Raw genomic sequence first — 22,389 nt, 5'->3', positions numbered from 1 at the left:
TTTTTCACATCTAACTATAATATGTAAATAAAACATTCACTTGCCTGTTTACATTCGGGTTTTGGAGAAGCATATTTCAAAAATGGAAATGAGAAAGCCAAGGAAATGTCGACCTTCTCCCTAGTTCCTGACAGGTGACTTTTATGATGATGTGAGTGTAAAACTAGATTAAGTCCAAAGTCCTTCTTTACCATCCGCGAGCTTATGTTCTTGATGGAGAACCTTTGCCACATATTTTACAGTCATCTGTTTACTTTATCTCTGTTTAGAGGTCAATTTTTTAATCTATATCTATGTAGTACGTGTAAAAACTGATTTCTACATCTTTAATTAGGGAAAAGCAGAACTTGGAGAATATACAGTGTTTCTAAGACACTGTTTAAATACTCAGCAGAGAGATTTGGGCTGTCTGATAAAATGTGGAAAGAATTGGAGAGGTTGCTACTTGGCAATAGAGCAGTTGTCATGGAATTAAGCTCTAACTGAGTGTTTCTCAACCGGCAGGGATTTTGCCCTTCAGGGGACATTTGGCAACGTCTGGAGACCTTTTTTGGTTGTGGTACTGGGGTGTGTGCAGCGTGCTACTGGCATCTAGCGGGCAGAGGCTGGAGAAAATGCTAAGTACCCTACAATACACAGGACAGCCCCTTTCCCCCCTGACAGAATTATCCAGTCCAAAGTGTCAGCAGTGTTGTTGTCGAGAAACTGGTATAAGGGACCTTAAAAATAATCTGGTATAATCTCTTCACTTCACATTTAAACCCAGAGCGGTTGAATGATTTATGGTAGGTTAGAAATGAAGTCTAGGATCCGGGCTTCCTGACTTATGCCTGTAACCATTCTACTCTACTGTGTCTTCTAAATCCCGACAGCCTTCTTCCCAACCTCTTTTCCAAAGCCTCTGGAAAAGTGATGTCAGAAATTTTTCTCTGCACAGATCAAGATCTGGAATATACCATATGCATGTTTCTCTATATGAATGCACTTTGTTTCCAAACTCAACCTAAAAGCTGCCATAGGAATGGCAAGTCAATATTTTTGACTTTCTCTTTAAGAGCTTGTTGTTTCAATCCTGGGATGCAATAGAGTCATTTGGTAATTTGAAAAAAGAAAGAGAATGGAATATTGAATGAAAGGATCTGTAAAAGTCAAAACTATAGCAGAAGAAAAAAATAAGGGCAGGAAGAAGAGAACCAGAGAAACACAGAAATGAGAGGAAGCTAAAAAAAGAATCCTATAAAGTTATTTTGCAGCTTATAATTTTCATTTTAAAAATCTTATTAAGTGGTACACCTTAAATTTACACAGTGTTATATGTCAAATATATTTCAATAAAAAAACACATAGGTGGGTAACACACAAAACATCTGTTTGGATTAAAATATGTTCAAATCTCAAAATGATGCCACCAACTAACAGTCATAGCATTTGTCCTTTGCAGTAGTTTATAGTTAGCTCTGAAATAGTTCATTCATTCATTTCTTTCAGTTTAAATGTGAATCAATTGCTACTACGTTCCAGAAACAACATTGTGGATGCAAAGATAGCATACAATCCTCACTTTTGGGAGTTCACTGGCTTCCAGAAGAGAAAGATGTGTAAAAATGATGTCCAGTACCAGATACTAGGTGCAAAAACAGAGATGTGTCAACAGCAGGTATGGTGTGGTACACATTTATCACCTCTGTCTGGGTTGAATGTCTCTGATTAACACAGGCATTCCCATTTATTCCTGGACCCCTTTGTAGCCAGAAATAGATGTTCACAAGACAGTGTGACAGGACTGGAAGAAACTAACAGTGTGACTCTTTTATACATGAGACCACGGTAAAGAGCCCAGCCTTTTAATCCAGATAGACTTGGGTTTGAATTCCAATGCCTCCCCTCAGACACCCACACACATATACCCACCCACTGCTTGTTCTTGGTCAAGTCACTTATCTTCTCTGATTCTTGGTTTCCTCTTCAGTAAAATTAGGAAACTAAAATACATTAACTGTTTATACATAGGGCCTATAATTAATAATACTGTATTGTATACTTAAAAATTCGCTAAGAGGATAGATCTTACGTTAAGTGCTCTTATCACAACACAAAATAATAATAATAAATAAAGAGGGCAGGAGGAAACTTTCGGAGGTGATATATATGTTCATGACATAGATTGTGGTGATGGTTTTATGGGTGTGTGCTTATCTCCAAACTCATCGAGTTGTTTACATTAAACATGTACAGCTTTTTGTATGTCAATAAAGTGGTTTTAAAAATACATTGTTTAGTACCAGGCAGTAAATTTAGTACCAGTAAATGGAAGAAAATAATCATTATTATTGTTGTTATTATTTTTCTTATTATTGAGAGGGTTGTATTTTGAGCTAAATGGTTTTTATTAACCAGAAAAATTGAAAATTAGTTTTGAGACATGCCTACTTTGGTAAATGGTTCTGTAAACAAAGCGTTTCAGCTAGGAATCTAGTCCCATTTTCCTCAATCCCTAGGAATTATATATAACATATTAGAAAAGTATGGCTATTTATGTCCACCTTTGACATGAATTTTCTTTGTGATGCTTGGGCTGTAGTAGGTAGTCTGGTAAAGAATTTCCTGCCTCAGCTACCAAGACCATGACTAGAGAAACTCTTTGGATGACACATGAATGGCTCTTCTATGGGTCTAACAAGCCAGAGCTTTTATTGACCCAAACAGCTCTTTTTTATGTGTTTTCTAAAATTGCTTTTCAGTAGCAATCTGGTTTATAGACAGCTCTACCTACATTCCATAAATACCTTTGTGCTTGTTAATAAACCTCTAAGTGCACTGAAGATCTAATGTAGATGATAAACAGTGTTCTTTCTATTATTTATTCCAACTTAAGGACTAAGTCTTCTTAGTAATATATTCCTCCACCTAAAACAGACTGAATGGATTGGAAGTTGCCCACACATTTTTTCTTGGAAAATTGTATTTGTCTATTTGTTGCACCACCCACTCTACATTCACATTTGAGAGGTGCTAAATAAGTCACACATTTGAAAATGTCATGCATGTCTAATTTTATGCCTGGCAACACACGTTTTTTCTTAAATTTTAAGGAAAGTAAATAATATGCCACATTTCAAAAATTTTGCCAAGGCTTATGTTATTGTTACAGAGCACATAATCCTCCATGACAGCAATTTACCTATATAATTTCATAATAAAACCACATGCTTTTCATTTCTATGATATGAGAAAGGCTTGGACACAAATAATGGCATTTGATCTTTCATAAACATAATTAATGCCAGAGGGAAATTTCTGAGTTATATCTTTTCCTTTGCCATGGAATCAACAAAATTATGGGAAACAGAAACCAGAATATACTTGTTTGAAAATCACAAAAGTGATAGTATAACTATTACTGAGAGATCCAAGGAAAAACTTACTTTAAATCAAGATCAGTATCAAAAACATTTGAACAAGTACAAAGATAAGCTTATTTTAGAGAATCACATTTGACTAGTCCCTAAATGTGAACTGTTTACTTGTCAGTGGTTAAGCTGTATCAGACACATATAACTTCATCTTAATCCTGTCTATCAGGTAGTATTTATTTTTCTATCAATATTAATTCCTTTCTGTACTACTGGTTCCCCTGTTATTTTTAAAGTGACCCTTTCACATTAAAAAGTAAGAGAGTGTTTGAAATATATCATTCTACTACTTTCATTTATTCAAGAACTGTTGGAATACAAATCAAAATGTGTTTCTTCTCTCTCACTACTCCCCATCTCCAATGCATTCCTCTCCCAGGAAATGGAAGCACCACCCATCCAGGTAGTCAGTCAAATAATGTAGGAGTCATCCTTCATTTTTCTCTTGCTTCCTCCCAGAGAATCAGTACACAGCAAGTCCTGTCAGTTCCACCTGCAAATAAATCTCCATCCTTCACTTCTCTCCATCTACACCACCACCCTCTACTCTGGGCCGCCATCATATTTCTCATCAGGCTAATACAATAGCTGCCAGAAAGGCCCTCCTGCTCCCACACTTCACCCCAAGCTCTGTCCCCAACCACTCTCCACCAACAGAGACCACAATCTTTTAAAATACACAAATCAGATCACATCAAAGCTCTGCCTAAAACACTCAGCTTACACCCTTCTCCTGGAAACCAGAGAGGCCCAGCTGCCCCACCTGCCGTATCCTCTGCCAGGGAGCCCCTTCCCTGCGTGTTCGTATGTCTCAGATGTCTCCGATTGCTCCACTACCTATTGCTCTGGCTCACTATCATCTCTTCATGGCCCTTAAGGCTTTTGAGTTTCTACAAAATTAATAAACTTTATTTTTTAAAAGCAGTTTTAGGTTTACAGAAAAACTGAGCAGAGAGCACAGAGTTCTCATATACCCCCTCTCCCATAGCTCCCTCAGCAGCTTTCCCTGTTATTAACATCTTGCATTCGCGTGGCATACTTGTTACTATTGAGCCTGCACTGATATGCTATCATTAATGAAGTCTAGAATGTAGATTAGGGCTCACTCTCAGTGTTGTCCATTCTATGGCTTTTGACAAATCCCTAATATCATGCACGCACCATTACAGTATCATACAGAATAGTCTCACTGCCCTAAAAGTCCAACTATTCATCCCACAGCTTCTGGCAACCACTGATCTTTTTACTGGCTCTATAGTTTTGCCTCTGGCAGAATGTCATATACTTGGAATCCCAGAATACGGTCACTACTTGGTTTTTAAAAATGTTAACGTAATTATTGTCTGGGTGCCCCTCTGGACTATAGGACTCGTGAACACAGGGACCTCACCTGTCTTGTTCCTTCCTTTGTCCACAGGGCCAACGACAGGCTCACAGAGAGCCCTCTGCAGAAATTCCTGGATTGAATGAATGGATGAATCTACCTACCAGCCCAGTAGGGAACAATCACCTACACACTTCTGAAACATTCCTTTCTCAGTTTGTTCTAGTAACTTTGGAGCAGCCTTATTTAGATTTTTGAATTTTACATGGATGTTTTGCAGACACTGGGAAAGGAAGAGTTAGTTGTTCCCTGGCCCCAGGTAGGTGAGGGTGTGGCTACTACAAGTCCTATTCCTACTGGCGATCAGTATGTCAGGCAGGAGTTCATCCAGTCATGGTGGATACAGGGGCACTCTCTGAGCTGGAGATGCAAAATCTGGAGCATATCTAAGTGAATGGCAACCTCTGCTCTGCCTCTCTCAGCCCTCTAGGACTCACCAGCTGCTCGGGAATCTGCTTTCCCACTTTCCTCCTTGCCTTTGCTCTTCTGAATTGTTAAGTATTTACTCCCTGAATAATCTCCATTTTTATCACTCTGTATCCCTTTCTATCCTCCCCTTCCTTCCAACCTTCCAAGCAGAAAAATACCCTAATTGTGACTTATGAGAGGGAGGACAACACTTGACATTTCCTTTATTTAAAAAAGAAGAACCATATATTTTAAAACACAATTAACCATAACAAGGAACCACACCCTCTCTACCTAAAAAATGCCCAGAGGTCTCTGCCAAAATTTCCATAAAACCTCCAACTTTCATTAAAATTCTTTACCCTAAATCTCCACTATTTAAGATATAAAAATCCGTTTTCTTACTCAATTCTTAAATTATTCTTTTGTTGATATTGTCACAATTTTTAGAAATCTTCTCTCTTAGTGCCTGGCCCATAGGAGATGCCTCTAAATTCATGATGATAGAAACTTGAGGGTGAATGGGAGCTTGCTACTTTCTGTATTTTAGATTCTAGGAAATATGCCCATCTTCACCCTATTCAAGGCCTTAATTGTTTTATATCCTTCAAGTTGACACCACTCAGCCTCTGTTTTCCAAACGGGGCCCTAATCTTTCTAACATAAACCTCTTCCAGGAGGAGGAGCAGAAATAAACAAAATCTGTTAAGACACTTAGCAACACTGTTGGTTGTGGGAAGAATAATTAGCATGATGTCTTTTGGGGGGGCTTTTAAAAAATAAGGAAGGAATGTTTTTTAAAATGTGCAAAATTAGAAAGAACATAGCACACAGGAAGAAAAGATATTAAAACCCATCTGTAAACTTCAAATATTTTAAGTTATATCACAGAATTTTCAAAAGAATAGGAAAATCTTATCATTCTATTGGAAAGGTAACTGTTAACTCATTCAGTACCAAAGAGCACTGCCTAGTCTAGTGTGTTTAGGTTTATTTGGGGTTCTATGTTTTTAATATGAAATATACTTTTAAAGTCTTCATATCTATAATTTGTAATTTACAGAGCTATTTGCAGTGTATACTTTCATACCTTTACATTATTCATTCACCTAAGAAATTAGTTGATTATGGATTGTTTAGCCCTTTAGCCTATAATTGTCTCCTTTTCATGCCTGGAATTTCATATATTACTTTAAAGGCCCTTTAAAAATAAGAAAACCTTATTTTTACTCATTAAGAAGTAAGCTTGCCCCAAGACATATTTCTTTTTAAAATTGTTCCCAAGTTGCATAAAGATAATATAAAAGAAGAAATAAAGCAAGTCCAAAGTGTACCCATGAGACTTAAATGACTTTGAGGATTTCAGTGACCTCGGTAAATCACTTTCTAAAACTTCGTTCTCAGGGTTGATCAAGTTACGAAAAGCCTCAGTGCAATTACAGCCTTATTCTGCAGGTCAGAATCCATAATTCCGTAGGTTTTCCAGCTACCACTCTGCTGTCAGATGTGAAATATTCCCAACCTAACAGGATCATAGTCTTGCTTCTGTTCTCAGTCTTTTCAACATTCTTTTGAATGGCAATATATACAATAATATTAAGCAGTGGGCTCAGTAAAGGATAAAATATATAAAGAAGCAAACTTACCATCAAACACGTTACTATAATAACAAATATGCTGAGAAAAATGACAACAGCATAAAATCCTTCTTTGCTCCAGATTTTGTCCGCTTCATGCTGCCCTTGTAAAACATTTTTCTTTGAAAGCAAAACAGAAAGTCCGATGTTAAATGAGAGCTTGAGGAGACTGGCGTTCTTATCAGACACTAAACATATTTTTAGCTTGATTCCATTCAGTGTAGTAGAACACACCTACATCCCCCGCTGCCAGAGCTGCTTCTCAATCTGATCTAAGACATTGGATTGCCGTTCTTATACGTTAAGACGCTATTTTATCTCCTGTACAGGAGCAAGCATGCCCGACATGGCATATCGGGCCCTAGGCTTTGTGAGTGTCCCTCAAGGTCTCTCTTGGACACTACCTGGTTCACAGGTGAGAGAGTTCTGTTCTTTTCTGTGCTGAGGAAATTGTTTATGAAGCTCTCCTTACTCTGCTTTCAGGCTCCTCCCATAACATCAACACCCTGCTTTACGTGCTGTAATACTGCTCTCAGCTTTTAAACAGAAGTGAAACAGGTGCAAACAAAATCTCATGATGCATCAATAAACAGAGCAACAATGTCGGCATCATTGCCTTCTTTCGTGTTTTTTTTTTTCTTTTATGAAATCTTTTTTTAAAAATGCAGTCTATTTTGTCAAAATCTGATTAATGTACCACTTTAACCACATAAATTGTTAGGATTTTATATTTTATTTAAAGCAACAGGGAACACCAGAATGTCCAGAATTATTTGGCACTAAAAGGGAAAATAGTTTTACTTTAATTTATTTCTGTCTTTGTTTATTTACTTAGCTTACTATTTGAGGGGTGGAAGGTTAGAGAAAAAGCATGAATAACATGTGAATGAGTGGTTTAGTTTTATTTTACCCATTCTTTTTAAAAAAGCACATCTACTAAAATCACATCTTATAATAATGCAATGAAATTTAATAATTCAGTGAAATTTATAGATTTTGGTTAAAGAAAATTGACCTTGAAACCAAATGGTCCACAATTAGGAAAAGAATATAAAGGCTAAATCAAGTCAAATGCTCCCACTCATCTAAAATTACATTTTTTGGAGTCTGCTTTTTCCCCTTTTGGTTGAGATGTCTCTAATGATTAAGAAAGCCTTGAGAAGCATGATAGTGAATGATGAAAGGCCACATAGAGAGTGGCCCTGGAGAATGAGAGGTCATCTTGTGCATTCCAGCATCAGATGAATTCCCAGCTTAATGTAACCCCTGGGATGACTTCAGCCTATACTATGTGGAAAAGAAGAACCACCCAGCTGATCCTAGTCAACCTACAGAGTCATGAGAAATAAATAGTAGTTGTCTCAAAAAGAAAAAAAAAAAAAAAAAGCCTTCAGCAAAACCTGTTCTTGTAGGTGTCTGAACTTGGAAATCATTGTTAATTGTTTTTCAAGACTTAAAAAAAAAAATGCATTCCACATTTGTAAACTAGACAAAAAGAAATATTTGCCTTGAAAAATATTTTATGAAAACTTTTATCCTGAAACTCAAGCGAGTCTTGGTGGGGAGTTGAACAAAACAGAATAGAAAGGATCTTTGAGTTCAATTGTGGTTACAATAACTATGTGAGGAAGACCTCTATTGCTTGAAGTAGCTGAGTTTCCATTTCCTTTGCTTGTAAAATATAGATATGCTCACTGTAATATCTTGCCTTCTTTAAGACACAGACATTTATAGATGCAAGAAATGATTTATGCATGTTTTTATAATACATAAATGGTAAGTTGATGGAGAATCTGAAAATGCTTGCTTGATGAAATGAGTAGAAACCAATATGTCTTGAAAAGGAAATCTTGGGTTCAAGTGACAACTTGTCTTTTACTCATTGACCTTAGCCAGATCATATTTTATTCCAATGCCTCTGTACACATAGCTGGAAACTAATAGAAAACTCTTGTAGAAATCAAGTATAAATATGGAAATGAGTTTTTTTGCAGGCAAATAAATAGCATCTATTGCTTGCTATAAAAGCAAACCACTTAAGCCTTCAAGTAGGCAACATAAACTTGTCAAATTTAAGTGTGAGGATCTGAGCTTTAGTTCATGTAAAATTTGAATTAAAAAAGGAGTGGTTAGGTGGGTGGAAAGAGATTTTGTGTTCCTAACCTGATTTGGTTCATTTCTTTTTTTTCCTACTATAGTTCCACACCTCCTCGAATACCAACATGTTCCTTTCTGCTTAAGACAAATCTATTTTGTTTTCTCTTTTAACCAAAGCAGTAATGATGGAGGAATTAACCTCCCACCCCTCCATCCCCCACCCCCAGTTAGAAAGACACATGTTTTGAACTCCTAGAACTTAGCCACTGCACTTTCTTGGTAAATAGATTTCCTTCTGAGTCATGCTAGTCCTGCTGAGCACTACTATATTTGTACAGAGATCTAAAAACCTTGATAAGGGCAGGGTAATAAATGGAAAAGTTTGTAGTTAAGATCCCACAAGTCATAAGCTTGTAATTCACAAGAATCTCCAATCTAACCTTTGTATAAGGTTAATGTGATGCCTTTTACATTTTGACAGGGGACTGAGGGTTCAATAATTCAGAGGCTCCATGGCTGGGTCAAAACCAATGCACTGTATCATCTTAATGTCTTATGTCACAACAATATCACTTTCCCTTTAACTTTGTGGCAGTGAAAGAAGCTGCTGGGTTTTGTTTTGTTAGATTGTATAAAATTTGGGCAGTTTCCGGTACCGATAGCAATGGCTTCTCTATATCCTGTTTAATAATTTGATGTACTATAGTTTTCTTTTCTTTTCTTTTTTTAAAACCAATTCTGACCCCAAATGCTGGGAGAGATGATACAGAGACTTTCAGAGCTACATCTCTCTAGAGAGATGGAGCACACAGAATAAGAATAAAGTGGAAATGTTATAAATTAGCTGGTTAATTAATTGATTTAGGCAGATAAGTGAGTTGTATCCTACAACAATATGGTTTTGTTAGATAAATGCCAAACTTCCACTGTATCATGCACAAGGTAAACAATTCGGTCTGAGAGATCTGACCCATGTTAATTAACATTGATTGTATTCCTCCTCGCACTGCATGGCTAGGACTATATAATTCTTTAGACTGCTGGCTAATGTTTAAAGGAACAATCACTAAACTCGTGGATTATGATTTATATTTATTTGGTATGATTTTTTTTCTCTTTGTAAACATGCCATGAAAGTATCAGTCAGTACATTGTCCTGTTATTTAAAGAAGGTAACTTCCTCCTTTGAAACATAAGACCTGTGAAACTGTGGTAATTTGCAACTGAACAACAAAATCCTAAATCATTTTTTTTCACTACCATTGCAGAATGTACTGCTTCAATAGACATTTAATTTTGTAAAAACATCTAAAAATAGAAACTAAAACAATGCATTTAATTCTATTTCCCTGAGATTTAACTTACTAGGCAAGAGGAAGTCTGGTTTTTAATTTTTAGGAGCATCTTATTATAAAATAATATTTGAGGTCCTCCAATGTTCTAGGTACCATATATAAATATATACAAGAAATAATGTCTTTGTCTCTCAAGAAACTTAAATTTGAAATAAAAATAGATGAATAAGCGAAAGGAAATCTCTATTTGGTAATTGTCTTTGTTTCCCAAGAGTCGTTTCTGATTTAAATAAAATCAAGCAAATAAAGAAATGGCAACAACAAAAAACACACCCTTCCCTGAAAGTAATTAATAAAAGTGTAGGAAGAGATGCTTCGAGACAGCATTCACCATGTTCTGTAATCCATGTAAAGGATGAAAACCCAAAATACCAATATTCCTTTTTTTGTTCTGGTAATAAACATGTTACCATAACAGAGCTATAATTTGGGGATAGAAATGTGAAAGACTGGGTTGAGGCATAAGCTGTTATTACACATTTACCACAAATGATGAATAAAGAAGTGGGAAAACTCACAGAATACCTATCAGCTTAAACAACTATCAACAGATGCTTTTGCAGCGCCTCTGGGACTGTATGTGTCTGAAGCCCCCTCTGAGGGCCTGTGCACACTGCAGACGGCTCTCTCCTGTCTGCAGTTAGAGCTTCCGATCAGAGGGTACCGCTGGGCCCATTCCAGAAGTGCCAGAACAAAACGCTCAAACAATACACCAGTCCCTGATGAAATGCTCCTTATGTCCAGTACTTCCCAGTCTCCTGTAATACAATAGTTTCTAGGTTCTAGATTTCCTAGATTTTTAGATTCCCATAATTTGATAAGAAAATATCATATTTTGATCATCAAATACACTTTCATTATTCAAATGCAATACAGACCTATGGTCTATTGAGGGCTAATAGTTCTGTGACAGGCATTCAGGCTAAGCTCCTTGTCTTCGCCAGGCTGAGGTGTGTTGGAGGACCCCCAAATACTTGAGTTTAATTAATTTTTTGGTATGGTGAGCTTCTCTTGGTCCGCAAATCTGGATGACTCACTAAGCTGCCATATCCCTAAAGCCTTCAGAATGGCATTTAAACTCAGAATAAAGCAACAGGACGAAATGCTTATATTATTCACTGAAAGCTTATGGGAAGCAGAATAAATTAATCTAATGGTCTTTTTAAATTTTAAAGAAGAATTGTCCAGAGCAAGATGTGTGCAAGTCAGTCTGTGAGGGGCTTGAACTATGGGCATGGAGTTTGGTTTGATGTACAAAAGGGAGCCCCTTCAGAGTCACATGCAGGGAGGGCTGGGGAGGGGTCTGAGTGTTTAAGCTCATGTTGACCTTTCTCCTGGTCTCTCTGAAGCATGAAGTGACCTCTTCTTTCTCAAAACTCCCATGGCACAGTGCGGTTATGTTACCATAGCCCTGTATTTTCCTTATCTGCTTGTCTCTTGTTGCCTTATTAGAACTCATTGAAAGCAAAAATCTTATTTTATTTGTTTGTGTGTTTGTTTGCTTATTCATTTATTTTTCTGACTTTGGACACCACCTACCCAGCACTTGGCTATTTGTACGCCTATTGTATGCCAGGCCCTGAATGAAGGCACTGAAGACACAGATGAAATGAAATGAAATGCTCTCAAGGAACGACAGTGCAGAGATGGACATGAAGGCCAACGTGGGGTAAGGGGTTTTTTGTACTAAGCTCAACGAGAACACAAAGCCAGCGCCCACATCTGTGGAGGTACAAGGGAAGGCTTCACTATACAGTAGACTGATCTTGAAACATGAAAGGTGCACAGACGGACCAACACACACACAGGCATGGAGGGAAGAAATGGTGTGGGGTGTCCTGGTGCCTATTAAGTTTGGAATGGCTGAAGCATAAACTAAGAGAGTGTTGTTCAACAATGATAAACTCAGCACACAAAGAACTATATACCATATTAAGAAATCCAGACTTGATTCTGCAGGATTTAGGAAGCCAAAGAAGAGTCATGACATTAGGAGGGCATGGCCAGATTTGCTTTTAGAAAGATTACTCTGGTGGCAAGAAAGAAGACACTGTGTGCATGTGTGCACGTGTGCATGTGCATGTGTATGTGTGAGCTGGGGCTGGCAGCAGAGAGAGCAGGGAGGGAAGCAACACTAAATGCAGGAAGACCAGTTGGAGGTTGTTATTACAGTCGTGGTTCAATGATGAAATACATTTTCATTCTGCAGTCAAATTACATTTGTTCAGTGCCTATTCTTTGTGAAGATTTCCATGTATTTTTTTTAAATTTAAAAATTTTATCCATATTTCAAGTTTATAAGGACTCTACCCATTTTTCCTTTCCTTTTCTTTTCCTTCCTCCCTTCCTTTTTTTCCTTCCTTCCTTCCTTTCTTCCTCCCTCTCTCCATCCCTCCCTTCCTTTTTCCCTTCCTTCCTTCCTTTCTTTTTCTATATTCATCTAGGATATGAAGAAACTGAGGCTCAGAGAGGCTGATACTATGTAAAGACAGACTTAATCTCACAGAGATTAAATCACCCAAGGTCACACACATTTTAAGTGCTGGCTTTGGGATTCAAGCTCAATCTTGTACCAAAGCTTTTTATAGCATACCTGTGGCATTTGCTGTAATGAGAGGCAGTGTGCTTTACTGCAAAGGGAAATAGACTAGGAATAAGGTGTCTAGATTTTAAATATTGCTTTATACCTCATTTGCTTTGTCACCTTGATGAAATCACTTAATTTCTACGGGCCTTACTTTCTGTACCTTTAAAATGTTCGCATGTGTTCCCTCAAGGTCTAATTCTTTGATTCTGTGAATTTAATTACATATGTTTGGGATGATGCTCATTCTAGCAAGTTTGGAGTGGGACGGAGTAGGTGAAGTAAAAAAGAGACTGGATTTATTCAGGAATGAGAGTATTGGAGTGGTGGGGGAAATCTGAAAAGTGCCGAATTTAGAAAGCACTATGAAGGAGATGTTCATGGTTCTTAAGACTGGGTTCCTCAGCAAAAGAAAAATCACATTTCAAATTAATCCCAAGGCAGTGGAAAAAAGGGACCATTTTGACAATGAAGGCAATGAGGAGTAAACCTGTTGAGGAGGAAAGATTTGAGGGTGTTTTTTGGGGACACCCAAAATTCAGTAAAATTCAGTAAAAGCAATCAATTGACAAATATACCTAAGTGGCTTTTCTTCTGGACAATTTGTTGGATAAGTCAAAATAAATTATAAGGCCATAAAGATTGGAGAAGAAAGTGTCAAAAAGTGAAACTTTGATATGAAAATGAACTTCCTTAAGGAAGAAACATATACAATGTGAAATCAGAGAATTTTGACCCTTAGGGAGATTTTTATATTATCAAATAACACACAATAAACAGCTTTCATCTCAAAGCCTCCTAGAACTGGGTCATGTCATGCTAACTGTGCAAATTTTTAAATGAAATATTCCATGAAACAGCCTACCTCAGGGGAGACTTCTGTAATTCCAAACTGGGATAAACTTTGATGCAAAACATTGATATTAAGTGAACGCAGCACTTCCTCAGATGGCAGAGCATCAGAAATTCCTGCTTTTCGGTTTATGGGAGACACAAATAGTTCAACACTGTTCTTCTTTCCCTAGTAAAAGCAGATTATTTGTATATGTTAATAGACATTTTAAACAACTTTGGGAAATATTTTTGCCTTTCTTCTAGAAACATTAAAGAAAATCAGAGCTTTAGAATCCTAAAAGACATCTTAGAGATCACCTTTATTAGGTATTCCTGGTACACTTAATATTAGCAGCCCAAAGCCCAAAATCTTCAAATGGCCTTCTTTCAATTAGTTGACACCTCTAGCTTTGTAATTTTATATTTCATTCGATGCTGATTTATTTTCCATTCGGTATTGTAATTTTTGAGATATATTGTTCAGATGTCTCCTGAGTAATTGTGTTTAAAGAAGCATTTTAAAATCAAATGAATTAAGTAAAACCTGATTTAACAGTACAATTATTAGACATCACCACCCCATGTATTTTTTTTTATAACTTGTATTAATGTGAAGGCTGGACTAAGGAAGGTGATGCTGTCTTTGAAGTTGCTTCCCTGATCCTGTTCTTCACCTTAAATATGTCACACTTTTAAGATCTATTGTTTGGTAGAAACAATGTTATGCAATGATATCATGTTACTTTCCTATTAGTATGACCTCATTACCTGAAACAGAGAGAGAGGATTTCTTACCTTAAATGGCTGATATGCCACATACCCATAAAAAACAAACACTACACAAAAATGACACTGCCTTTGATAGATTCTCTTTGACAACTTATACAAAGCACTTATAGAAGAAAATTGTTGTTAGTCTTTTCTTTTTGCTACATGGAGTTCTCTCCTGCTAGAAAATTTTCTTTCTGTTTTTTTTTTTTTTTAGAAAGTTTTCTTATAATGCAATTTATCAGAAGTTCAGCCACGTGTAAAATGGAGTACTACTAGTCATCCAGGAAAAATGTTTCCGTGTTTGCAGTGAACAACAGACAATGAGTAAGTATTGCATAATACTGATGTGAAACATGTTTATAATAATTTAAATAGTTTATGACCTAATAACAACAATAGTAGGAAGAGAGCACTTGTTTTGGGCTTGTCATGCTCCCATGTGCCTTAAATCTGTTATCTCCAGGACAGAGGTATTAAGTTATTTCATTTTGTAAATGAAGGAACATTAAGTAGCTTGCCTTAGGTCATAGAGCTGGGACACGGCCAAGCTGGAAATGGAGTAGAATTCTGTGTCTGTCTCCAAAGCACTAAAGCTCTTAATCACCGTACTCTGCTGCCTCAGGTATCAACATAACTTAAACTATTATAAGAACTACTCTTAGAGATAGACATGCATAAATGCTACTAACATTCTCTGAGGATATGCATATCCCTCTCTGGGTGTGGCAAATCCCTCTTTTATCCTCTCAAAGAGCTATTACGCTCTTTAAATCTATATACGTAAAAGTATATCTAAGATATCTGAGTATATGTATAAAATCTAGATCTAGATCTAAGACATCTATAATACCTCACTTCTCACTTGAGCAAGGTACACTCTGGATATAAATAACCTATTTCACTCTTTCATGATAATGGGAAATGCTGTATTTCTTCTTCTGTGCTATTGAGTTAAAAACTTTGTTTTAAATAAAGCTTATTTAGTCCCAGAAAATAGTTGACTCACAGAACAAAAGTTATTATGGGGACGAAAACAATTCACTCTCCACACAGAAAAATAGTGAAAAGAAACAAAAATTCTAAACCAAAATAAAGGCAAATTCTTCTCCATAGCGGGAAATGGAGGTGTTGATGCAGTGTAAAACTGAACTCAAGCAGGAGCATAAGGATTGAAGGCAAGGAGAACAAGAAGTCCTTGCTTAAGTTTCTAATGCAGGGGAAATTAAGAACAATTTTAAAACTGTAAAATGATTCTAAAGTCCTTTTTCACAGGAACCTCGGATAATTAGCTTTTTACAAAGAGAAAGTCGTAAGATTTGAATTTGCCTTTCTTTGTCTTTGCTCACACCCACCTTCAAATGCAGATGGGAACATGTAGTTGAATGATATCAAGGTCCCTAAACACTGAGGAGAAGGGGGAAAGAAAGGATGTGGGTGATAGATCGGTCTAAAGTGAGCCTTATACAAAAGGTCCTTTGGGCTTCCTTCATCCCCACCTCAGATACCCATCCAAGTTTTCTCTCAACTTTTTCAAGGCTATTCTTGCATTGTACTTGGACTGCTGTCCTTAAGCATGGTTCTTCTTCATTCTTTATTCAAAATCCTCTGCCTGTGTGTTCACTATCCTTCATCCTGATATATGTTTTTTTAAAAAGTTATTTATTTTTGGCTGCATTGGGTCTTCGTTGCTGTGTGCAGGCTTTCTCTAGTTGCGGCGAGTGGGGGCTACTCTTCGTTGCGGTGCGTAGGCTTCTCATTGCGGTGGCTTCTCTTCTCGCGGAGCACGGGCTCTAGGCCCACAGGCTTCAGTAGTTGTGGCACGCGGGCTCAGTAGTTGTGGCTCGTGGGCTCTAGAGTGCAGGCTCAGTAGCTGTGACGCACATTCTTAGTTGCTCCGCGGCACGTGGGGATCTTCCTGGACAAAGGATTGAGCCCGTGTCCCCTGCATTGGCAGGCAAATTCTTTACCACTGCGCCACCAGGGAAGTCCCTCATCCTGATATACTTGAAGGGATTTTAATAGATGCTGTCTGGAGACAGTGCCTTACCTGATACAGAAGGTTTCCGTCTTAGGAGAATATTTTGGGAGTAGTATCCGGTTGGTGAGACAAGTATTTTGGGCCCTTCTATTCATACCTACCAGGATAGCTAGTCTTGAACTACGAGAAGGTTGACAAACTTTTTCTGTAATGGGCCAGATAGCAAATATTTTAGCTTTTAATTTAGACAGACAATCTGTTGCAACTACTCAACTCTGCCATTGTAGTGTGAAAGAAGCCTTAGACAATATGTAAACAGATAGGTGTGTTTTGTTACAATAAAACTTTCTTTACAAAAACAGGTGTTATGCCAGCTTTGGCTCATGGACCATAAAACTATAGCATGGGTGTTCTTTATTATTGTTCATTATTCTTGAGCCCTGCAATAAAGATCAAAGCTTGTACTCTGGGAATGCGAAATGCTGGCATCTTACAATGAGGCGATTGATGTGCACTTGCTGGGGTAAGAGTCCTAAAGCTGCGGCCACTCCTTGGCGGAATATCCGAAGCAAGGTTATGTTCAGCCTATTTACATCCATTTGCAGTGTCTGGAAAATAAAAAATTCAAATTATAGTAAATCTTTGAGTTTGGACATTCAGTTCCTGACGGACGACTGACCACAACAATTCCTGTGACTTTGAGAAATTCACACTCATGGTGCTTTATTGCATTTTTAATGGAGATAAAAAAATTATAGGGACATTTTATGTGAAAATTTAAATGGTCTTACTTAAGAAGATGGTATATTGCATAATAATGCAATTTGTCTAGTTATAATCAAGAATCATATGAATGATCAATTCATAAAGAATTTCACTGAAATGCGTGTTGGTTTATTTTGCTTTAAGTCCAGATGACAGAATGTAATATGCAGCCAAGTATATTTCAGTAATCCAAGCCAGAGGACATCTTTAATTTGTGTTCACACACAGTCACAGAGAGGAAGATGCTGTGTAAGTTCCGTAACACCAAACTTGGCAGTTTCTCTATATAGTGATTTGCTGCCAGTGCAAGGCAAAAGAATGAGCTGCAATAATGCATTTTCAAACTCTGGTAAAGAAGTCAATGGAACTGATGATTAAATCTAAGGTAAACAATTCTTACTCCATTGCTTGGGCAAACACTCTTAATTTTCAGGTTGTTTTGGAAAAGGACAAGTAAATATTTTAAAATTCCTAAAATATAAATCAAGTTATGCAATTAATACTACATCCTTAATTTAAGCCATGGGTGCTATTATTACATTTACAACATAAACTAGTTAACTATGTATTTTCAAAAATGCACCATAATCACTTGAAATAGATAATTTACAAGGTGGGGAGACCAAACCTTTATATGCATTTCTTATTTTATAATGCTTAATTCGCTAACTTGACCATAGTAGGTTATCAGTAACTGTTGGATGGCTGCAATATCATTTGTTCTATAAAGTGAGGCACACTTCTATGTACACACTTCTATGATAAAGAGATTGGCTTACAAGTGTAATCTACTATAGTGTAAGAACTCTCAGAGGACCTTCTCCCAGTTTTCTGTAGAAGAAGAATAATACTGTTCCAAGACTTTATAGTTTTGTTAAGAAATAATAAATCCTCTATACATAAAGTTGGTACAAAATAAGTGATTGGAAACTGGACCAAATACTTATTGCTACAGGAATCAGAGGGAGTTGGGGAGGTCAAAAGAGGTGTAATGGTTCCCAGTCAAAATGGTAGACCCAGCTAAAGCTCTAGACTGCTATTATACCTTAGGATCTTTTAATACTTGCATAGGGGCAGGGGCCATAGAGCTTGGTCATGTTAGGCAGCTGGAACTGGACTCCTGGCAAAAAAATTGAGATCCACAAAAGGGAAGAACTATTGGAAATTCTACCCAACACCCCAACTATAATGTACAACTTGCTCCTGGGAGGGGAAAAGGACAATTACGCTGGGAGTAGGTAGAAAAGTTACATTAACACCATCAGTAATAATTTTTTTGTTAAATAAAAGTCATCTAATGGTTCACAGTTGTTTGCTATATTATCCTCTATACTTTTCTATAGTCTAAAAATGTTTCCAATATATAAAAACATATTTTAATGCAGAAAGTAAGACTTGAGCTCAACCCTGAAGGATGAGTAGGATATGGAAATGCAGTAATGAGAAAAACATTATACTTTTAAGCATGATTTATGTTTTATGGAAACATGCTTTATGGAAAATCCAAGAGATTAGAAAAACTAAATCCACCTGGTGGCTCTGAGAAACAGAGGTTTCCTTTTATGCAACAGCTTACTTTCAGCTCTGTAAGGCTGTAGAAATTGCCAAGAGATTGGAGTTTCTTTGCAGAGATGGGTTCCTTGGTTCCTGCAAACACTGATGAGGAACCATTGACTTCTGGCTCACCAGCAGTGTTTGTCAGGCAGGGTGAGCAGGCAGGCACAGCCCTTGATTCCCACGGGCAGGATTTGGAGCCAATGGTCTATGCTGGGAACTAAGAGTCAAGGGGGTTGTGTACACACTTGAGAGTTCAGTTCCCAGGGCCATGATTAACGAAGCTTGTAACTGTGGAAACAGTATTAAAGTCTAACTTCCTTAGATCGAAATGGTGTATGGAAGTGAAATGGGAACTCAAGATTTAAAATCACGCAAAATGGCAACTTTCCAAGAAGGTAAAACTGTGCATTTAAAACAGAAATTTAGACTCCCTAACTAAAATGAAGAAGGGAATTGAAATAATTAGTTTAAAACTGCAATCAAAAACCCCAAAAAACAAAAAACTGCAATCATTTGGTTCATTGCATCAAACATTTGAATAATTTGTCTCAGTTCTCTGCTTGCCTGTGAAAAGCTGGATTGATTCCAGAGCACATACATGTATTTCTGACTATTCACCATAAAATAGTGATGCTAAAATACAGTACAAACAAAAAAGTACGTATTTGAGGGCCTAATACATGCCAGACACTATGTATGATCACAATTAGAGAAAAAGAAAGGATCCTAGACAAAACGAGAATTTTATTTCAGAGAAAATAAAATAAATATGACTTCCTATAATAAGAGGATATATGTTACCATCTTCCTCCTGGACAGATGCTAGAAATACATAGCTTCTTCTCATCCTATTAGGTGAGATCATAACAACTATGATAGAATATAAATTTCCATGGCAATGACAGTGTCACAACTTCAAAGTTACCATATAACAGTATAAGATATAGTTTAGTCTTATTCTAAACCCATTTGGTCATTTCTATTATTTAACATACGAATGACTGAAATTTTTAACTTTGAAAGGGATTATAATGCTCTTGCCAAAGGTAAATGCTAAGCCACTTCACAGCAATGAATAATGCAAATAGTTACTATCCAAAAACAATTATTTTTATTGATATCACAAATATATAAACACACAGAAAAAATTAAACATAATGAAAATTCAAAGATTTCAGACTCCATCTGTATTTAAATTTATTGGACCTCTGCCTTGTAAAGAGATTCCTGAGTCAGTTCCTTTTATCTGGGGCCCATGTCCCCTCACCCACTTCTGCTTCCTCCCACAAAGGAAATACCACTGTGTAATATGACTTTCTTTCTTTGGTCACCAGACAGTCCACTAAAGTAGTTGAAGCCTATGAGCCTTAGATATAAATCAGTTTGAGGAAACTGATTAAAATGTAGTACTTGAATTTAGGCACCAGCATTATGTTTAAACTTTAAGTATGTGATTGGCTTTTAGCTATTTATATTTAAAGGACAGTTGAATTATTTTTGCCTGAGAGGGGGTCAGGGTTCAAATGTTAGTTACCTCTTGATGCTATAAGGTAGCCTGGTCTGTCATCTGATCACCCCCAGTAAGAGTCAAGATCACACCCAGTGGCCCCATTAGGGGGAGGAAGGCCAAAAAGGTGTCCTCAAAGCCCCTCAAAGAAGTCCAGTCTCAATTCCCAACAGCAACAAACAAACCCAGCTTCCTTCAGGACCAAGCCAGTCAGGAGGAATCCACTCATCTCTTTCTAACTTTAACGTGTGCTCATTGCTAGTCGGGATCTCTAACTTCATTCTTGGCAAGGAGTCTCCCCTTTATGGCCAGCAGTTGGATTGTCAAGTGATTCCCAGGAATAAAAGCAAAAATTTCTCTGTCTCTGAACAAAGAAGAAAGCCCTGACCTATTGGAGGCATTTTACACCATCACCCAATCCCTTCTTATAACTCTCTGTGTTGTCCTCTACTATTACTTACATACTAATGATTTTTATTTCCATATTTCATGTTCCCACCTTTCTCAGAGTCCTACATCTGCTTCCCTCCACCTGAATGGTCCACTTACGCCTCAAACTCGGTATTACCCAAACTGAACTTATCTTTTTCCCTCTCCTCATCCACAATCAAATTTACTTCTAATTCTATATTTCATATAATGCGATGAAGTACCATATTTTGAAATCATGTTGACTCACTCTTTTACCTTATCTTTCACCCTACCATCATAACATCCAATTAATTATCAAGTTCTGTCTATTCTACATTCTAAAAATCTCTTGAATGTTGAATCCATCTTCTCTTCATCTGTATTTCCACCATCTTCGTTCAGGCCACTATCGTGGCTATCTGGACTATTTGAATAGAATCTTCATGGGTTGCCAATCTACTATGGTCTCTAATTCATTCCTCATATGGACCTGTGCAACATTCTGGCTCAATCAAGTCACTATTCTGCTTAAAATACTTTGAGGAAATCTCATTTTTTAATGAAAGGTCCTAACTCCTTGGTTCACTGCCATTGTCCTGTCCTTCCAGTCTTACCTCCCAACCCTATCCACCATGTACATTATACTCCAGCTGTACCTAAGGTGTCTTAAACATGCCACGTCCTTTTTGTATTGGGTCCGTGCATATGTGGATCACTGGCTAAGCCTTCTTCCTTCTCTTTGGAGACTCAGCTCAAACACCATTCTGTCAGATTTCCATGACCTCTCCTTCCCCTTCCTTTGCTTGCAGCTTTCAGTTCTATGTTGGACTTTACTTATTTTTTGTTTAACTTTTTATAATAAAAAATTCATATTTATTACAAAAAATATAAAGTACAGAAAGATACATAGTAAAAAATGAAAGCATGCTTGTCTTCTCCTAACCTTTTATTCTAATCCTCAGAAACAACAAACAATACTATTTCTTGTGTATTCTTCCAAATATTTTTGATGCATATAGAATGTAAAATAATATGTATTTATTATACATGTTTATTATTATTAAATACAAATAGGATTAAACTACACATGTTCCATAAGTTGCTTTTTTCACTTAATATATAAGTGAAATATATTAATATATTTAATATATTAAATATATCTGAGATGCATTTCTGTATTCATAATATATGCTGTTATTGAATCTCATGTTTTGAGTCTCATCTAATAATTTCTTACTTTTAATAGTTTAGCTTATCCCATGGACTTTTATTATTTTAACAGATCTAAATGTGTTTTGTTATTTTATGTTATGCTATCTTTTAAAATTTGTTTTTTTTTTTTTAATAACTTTATTTATTTATTTATTTTGGCTGTGTAGGGTCTTTGTTTCTGTGCGAGGGCTTTCTCTAGTTGCGGCAAGCGGGGGCCACTCTTCATCACGGTGCGCGGGCCTCTCACTATCGTGGCCTCTCTTGTTGTGGAGCACAGGCTCCGGACGCGCAGGCTCAGTAGTTGTGGCTCACGGGCCCAGTTGCTCCGCGGCATGTGGGATCTTCCCAGACCAGGGCTCGAACCCGTGTCCCCTGCATCGGCAGGCGGATTCTCAACCACTGCACCACCAGGGAAGCCCTAAAATTTGTTTTTATACCTCCTTAGTTTTCTGTCTTTTGCTAAGTGGTCTGGTGTT

The 22,389-nt window shown here is 37.0% G+C and overlaps 1 protein-coding gene across 5 annotated transcripts in view; it reads right to left on the bottom strand.

Moving 5' to 3' along the window:
* The window catches only part of PTPRR (protein tyrosine phosphatase receptor type R), a 381,027-nt gene that overhangs the window by 103,074 nt on the left and 255,564 nt on the right, over nucleotides 1-22,389 (bottom strand). For 2 of the 5 annotated variants that reach the window (XM_061206587.1, XM_061206588.1), the window contains exons 9-11: nucleotides 16,956-17,069; nucleotides 13,744-13,899; nucleotides 6,852-6,962 (exon numbers count right to left, since the gene is read on the bottom strand). In XM_061206587.1, the coding sequence (XP_061062570.1) occupies nucleotides 6,852-6,962; nucleotides 13,744-13,899; nucleotides 16,956-17,069 (381 nt within the window). Of the gene's footprint in view, nucleotides 1-6,851; nucleotides 6,963-7,076; nucleotides 7,329-13,743; nucleotides 13,900-16,955; nucleotides 17,070-22,389 lie in introns of those variants that run through there. The other 3 variants (XM_061206591.1, XM_061206590.1, XM_061206589.1) reach the window with 3 other exon arrangements.

Source organism: Eubalaena glacialis, chromosome 11 (genome assembly GCF_028564815.1).
Source record: "Eubalaena glacialis isolate mEubGla1 chromosome 11, mEubGla1.1.hap2.+ XY, whole genome shotgun sequence".
Classification (NCBI taxonomy): domain Eukaryota; kingdom Metazoa; phylum Chordata; class Mammalia; order Artiodactyla; family Balaenidae; genus Eubalaena; species Eubalaena glacialis.
Note: the sequence above shows the minus strand (reverse complement) of the source record. Positions and strands in the feature narration are given on the sequence as shown.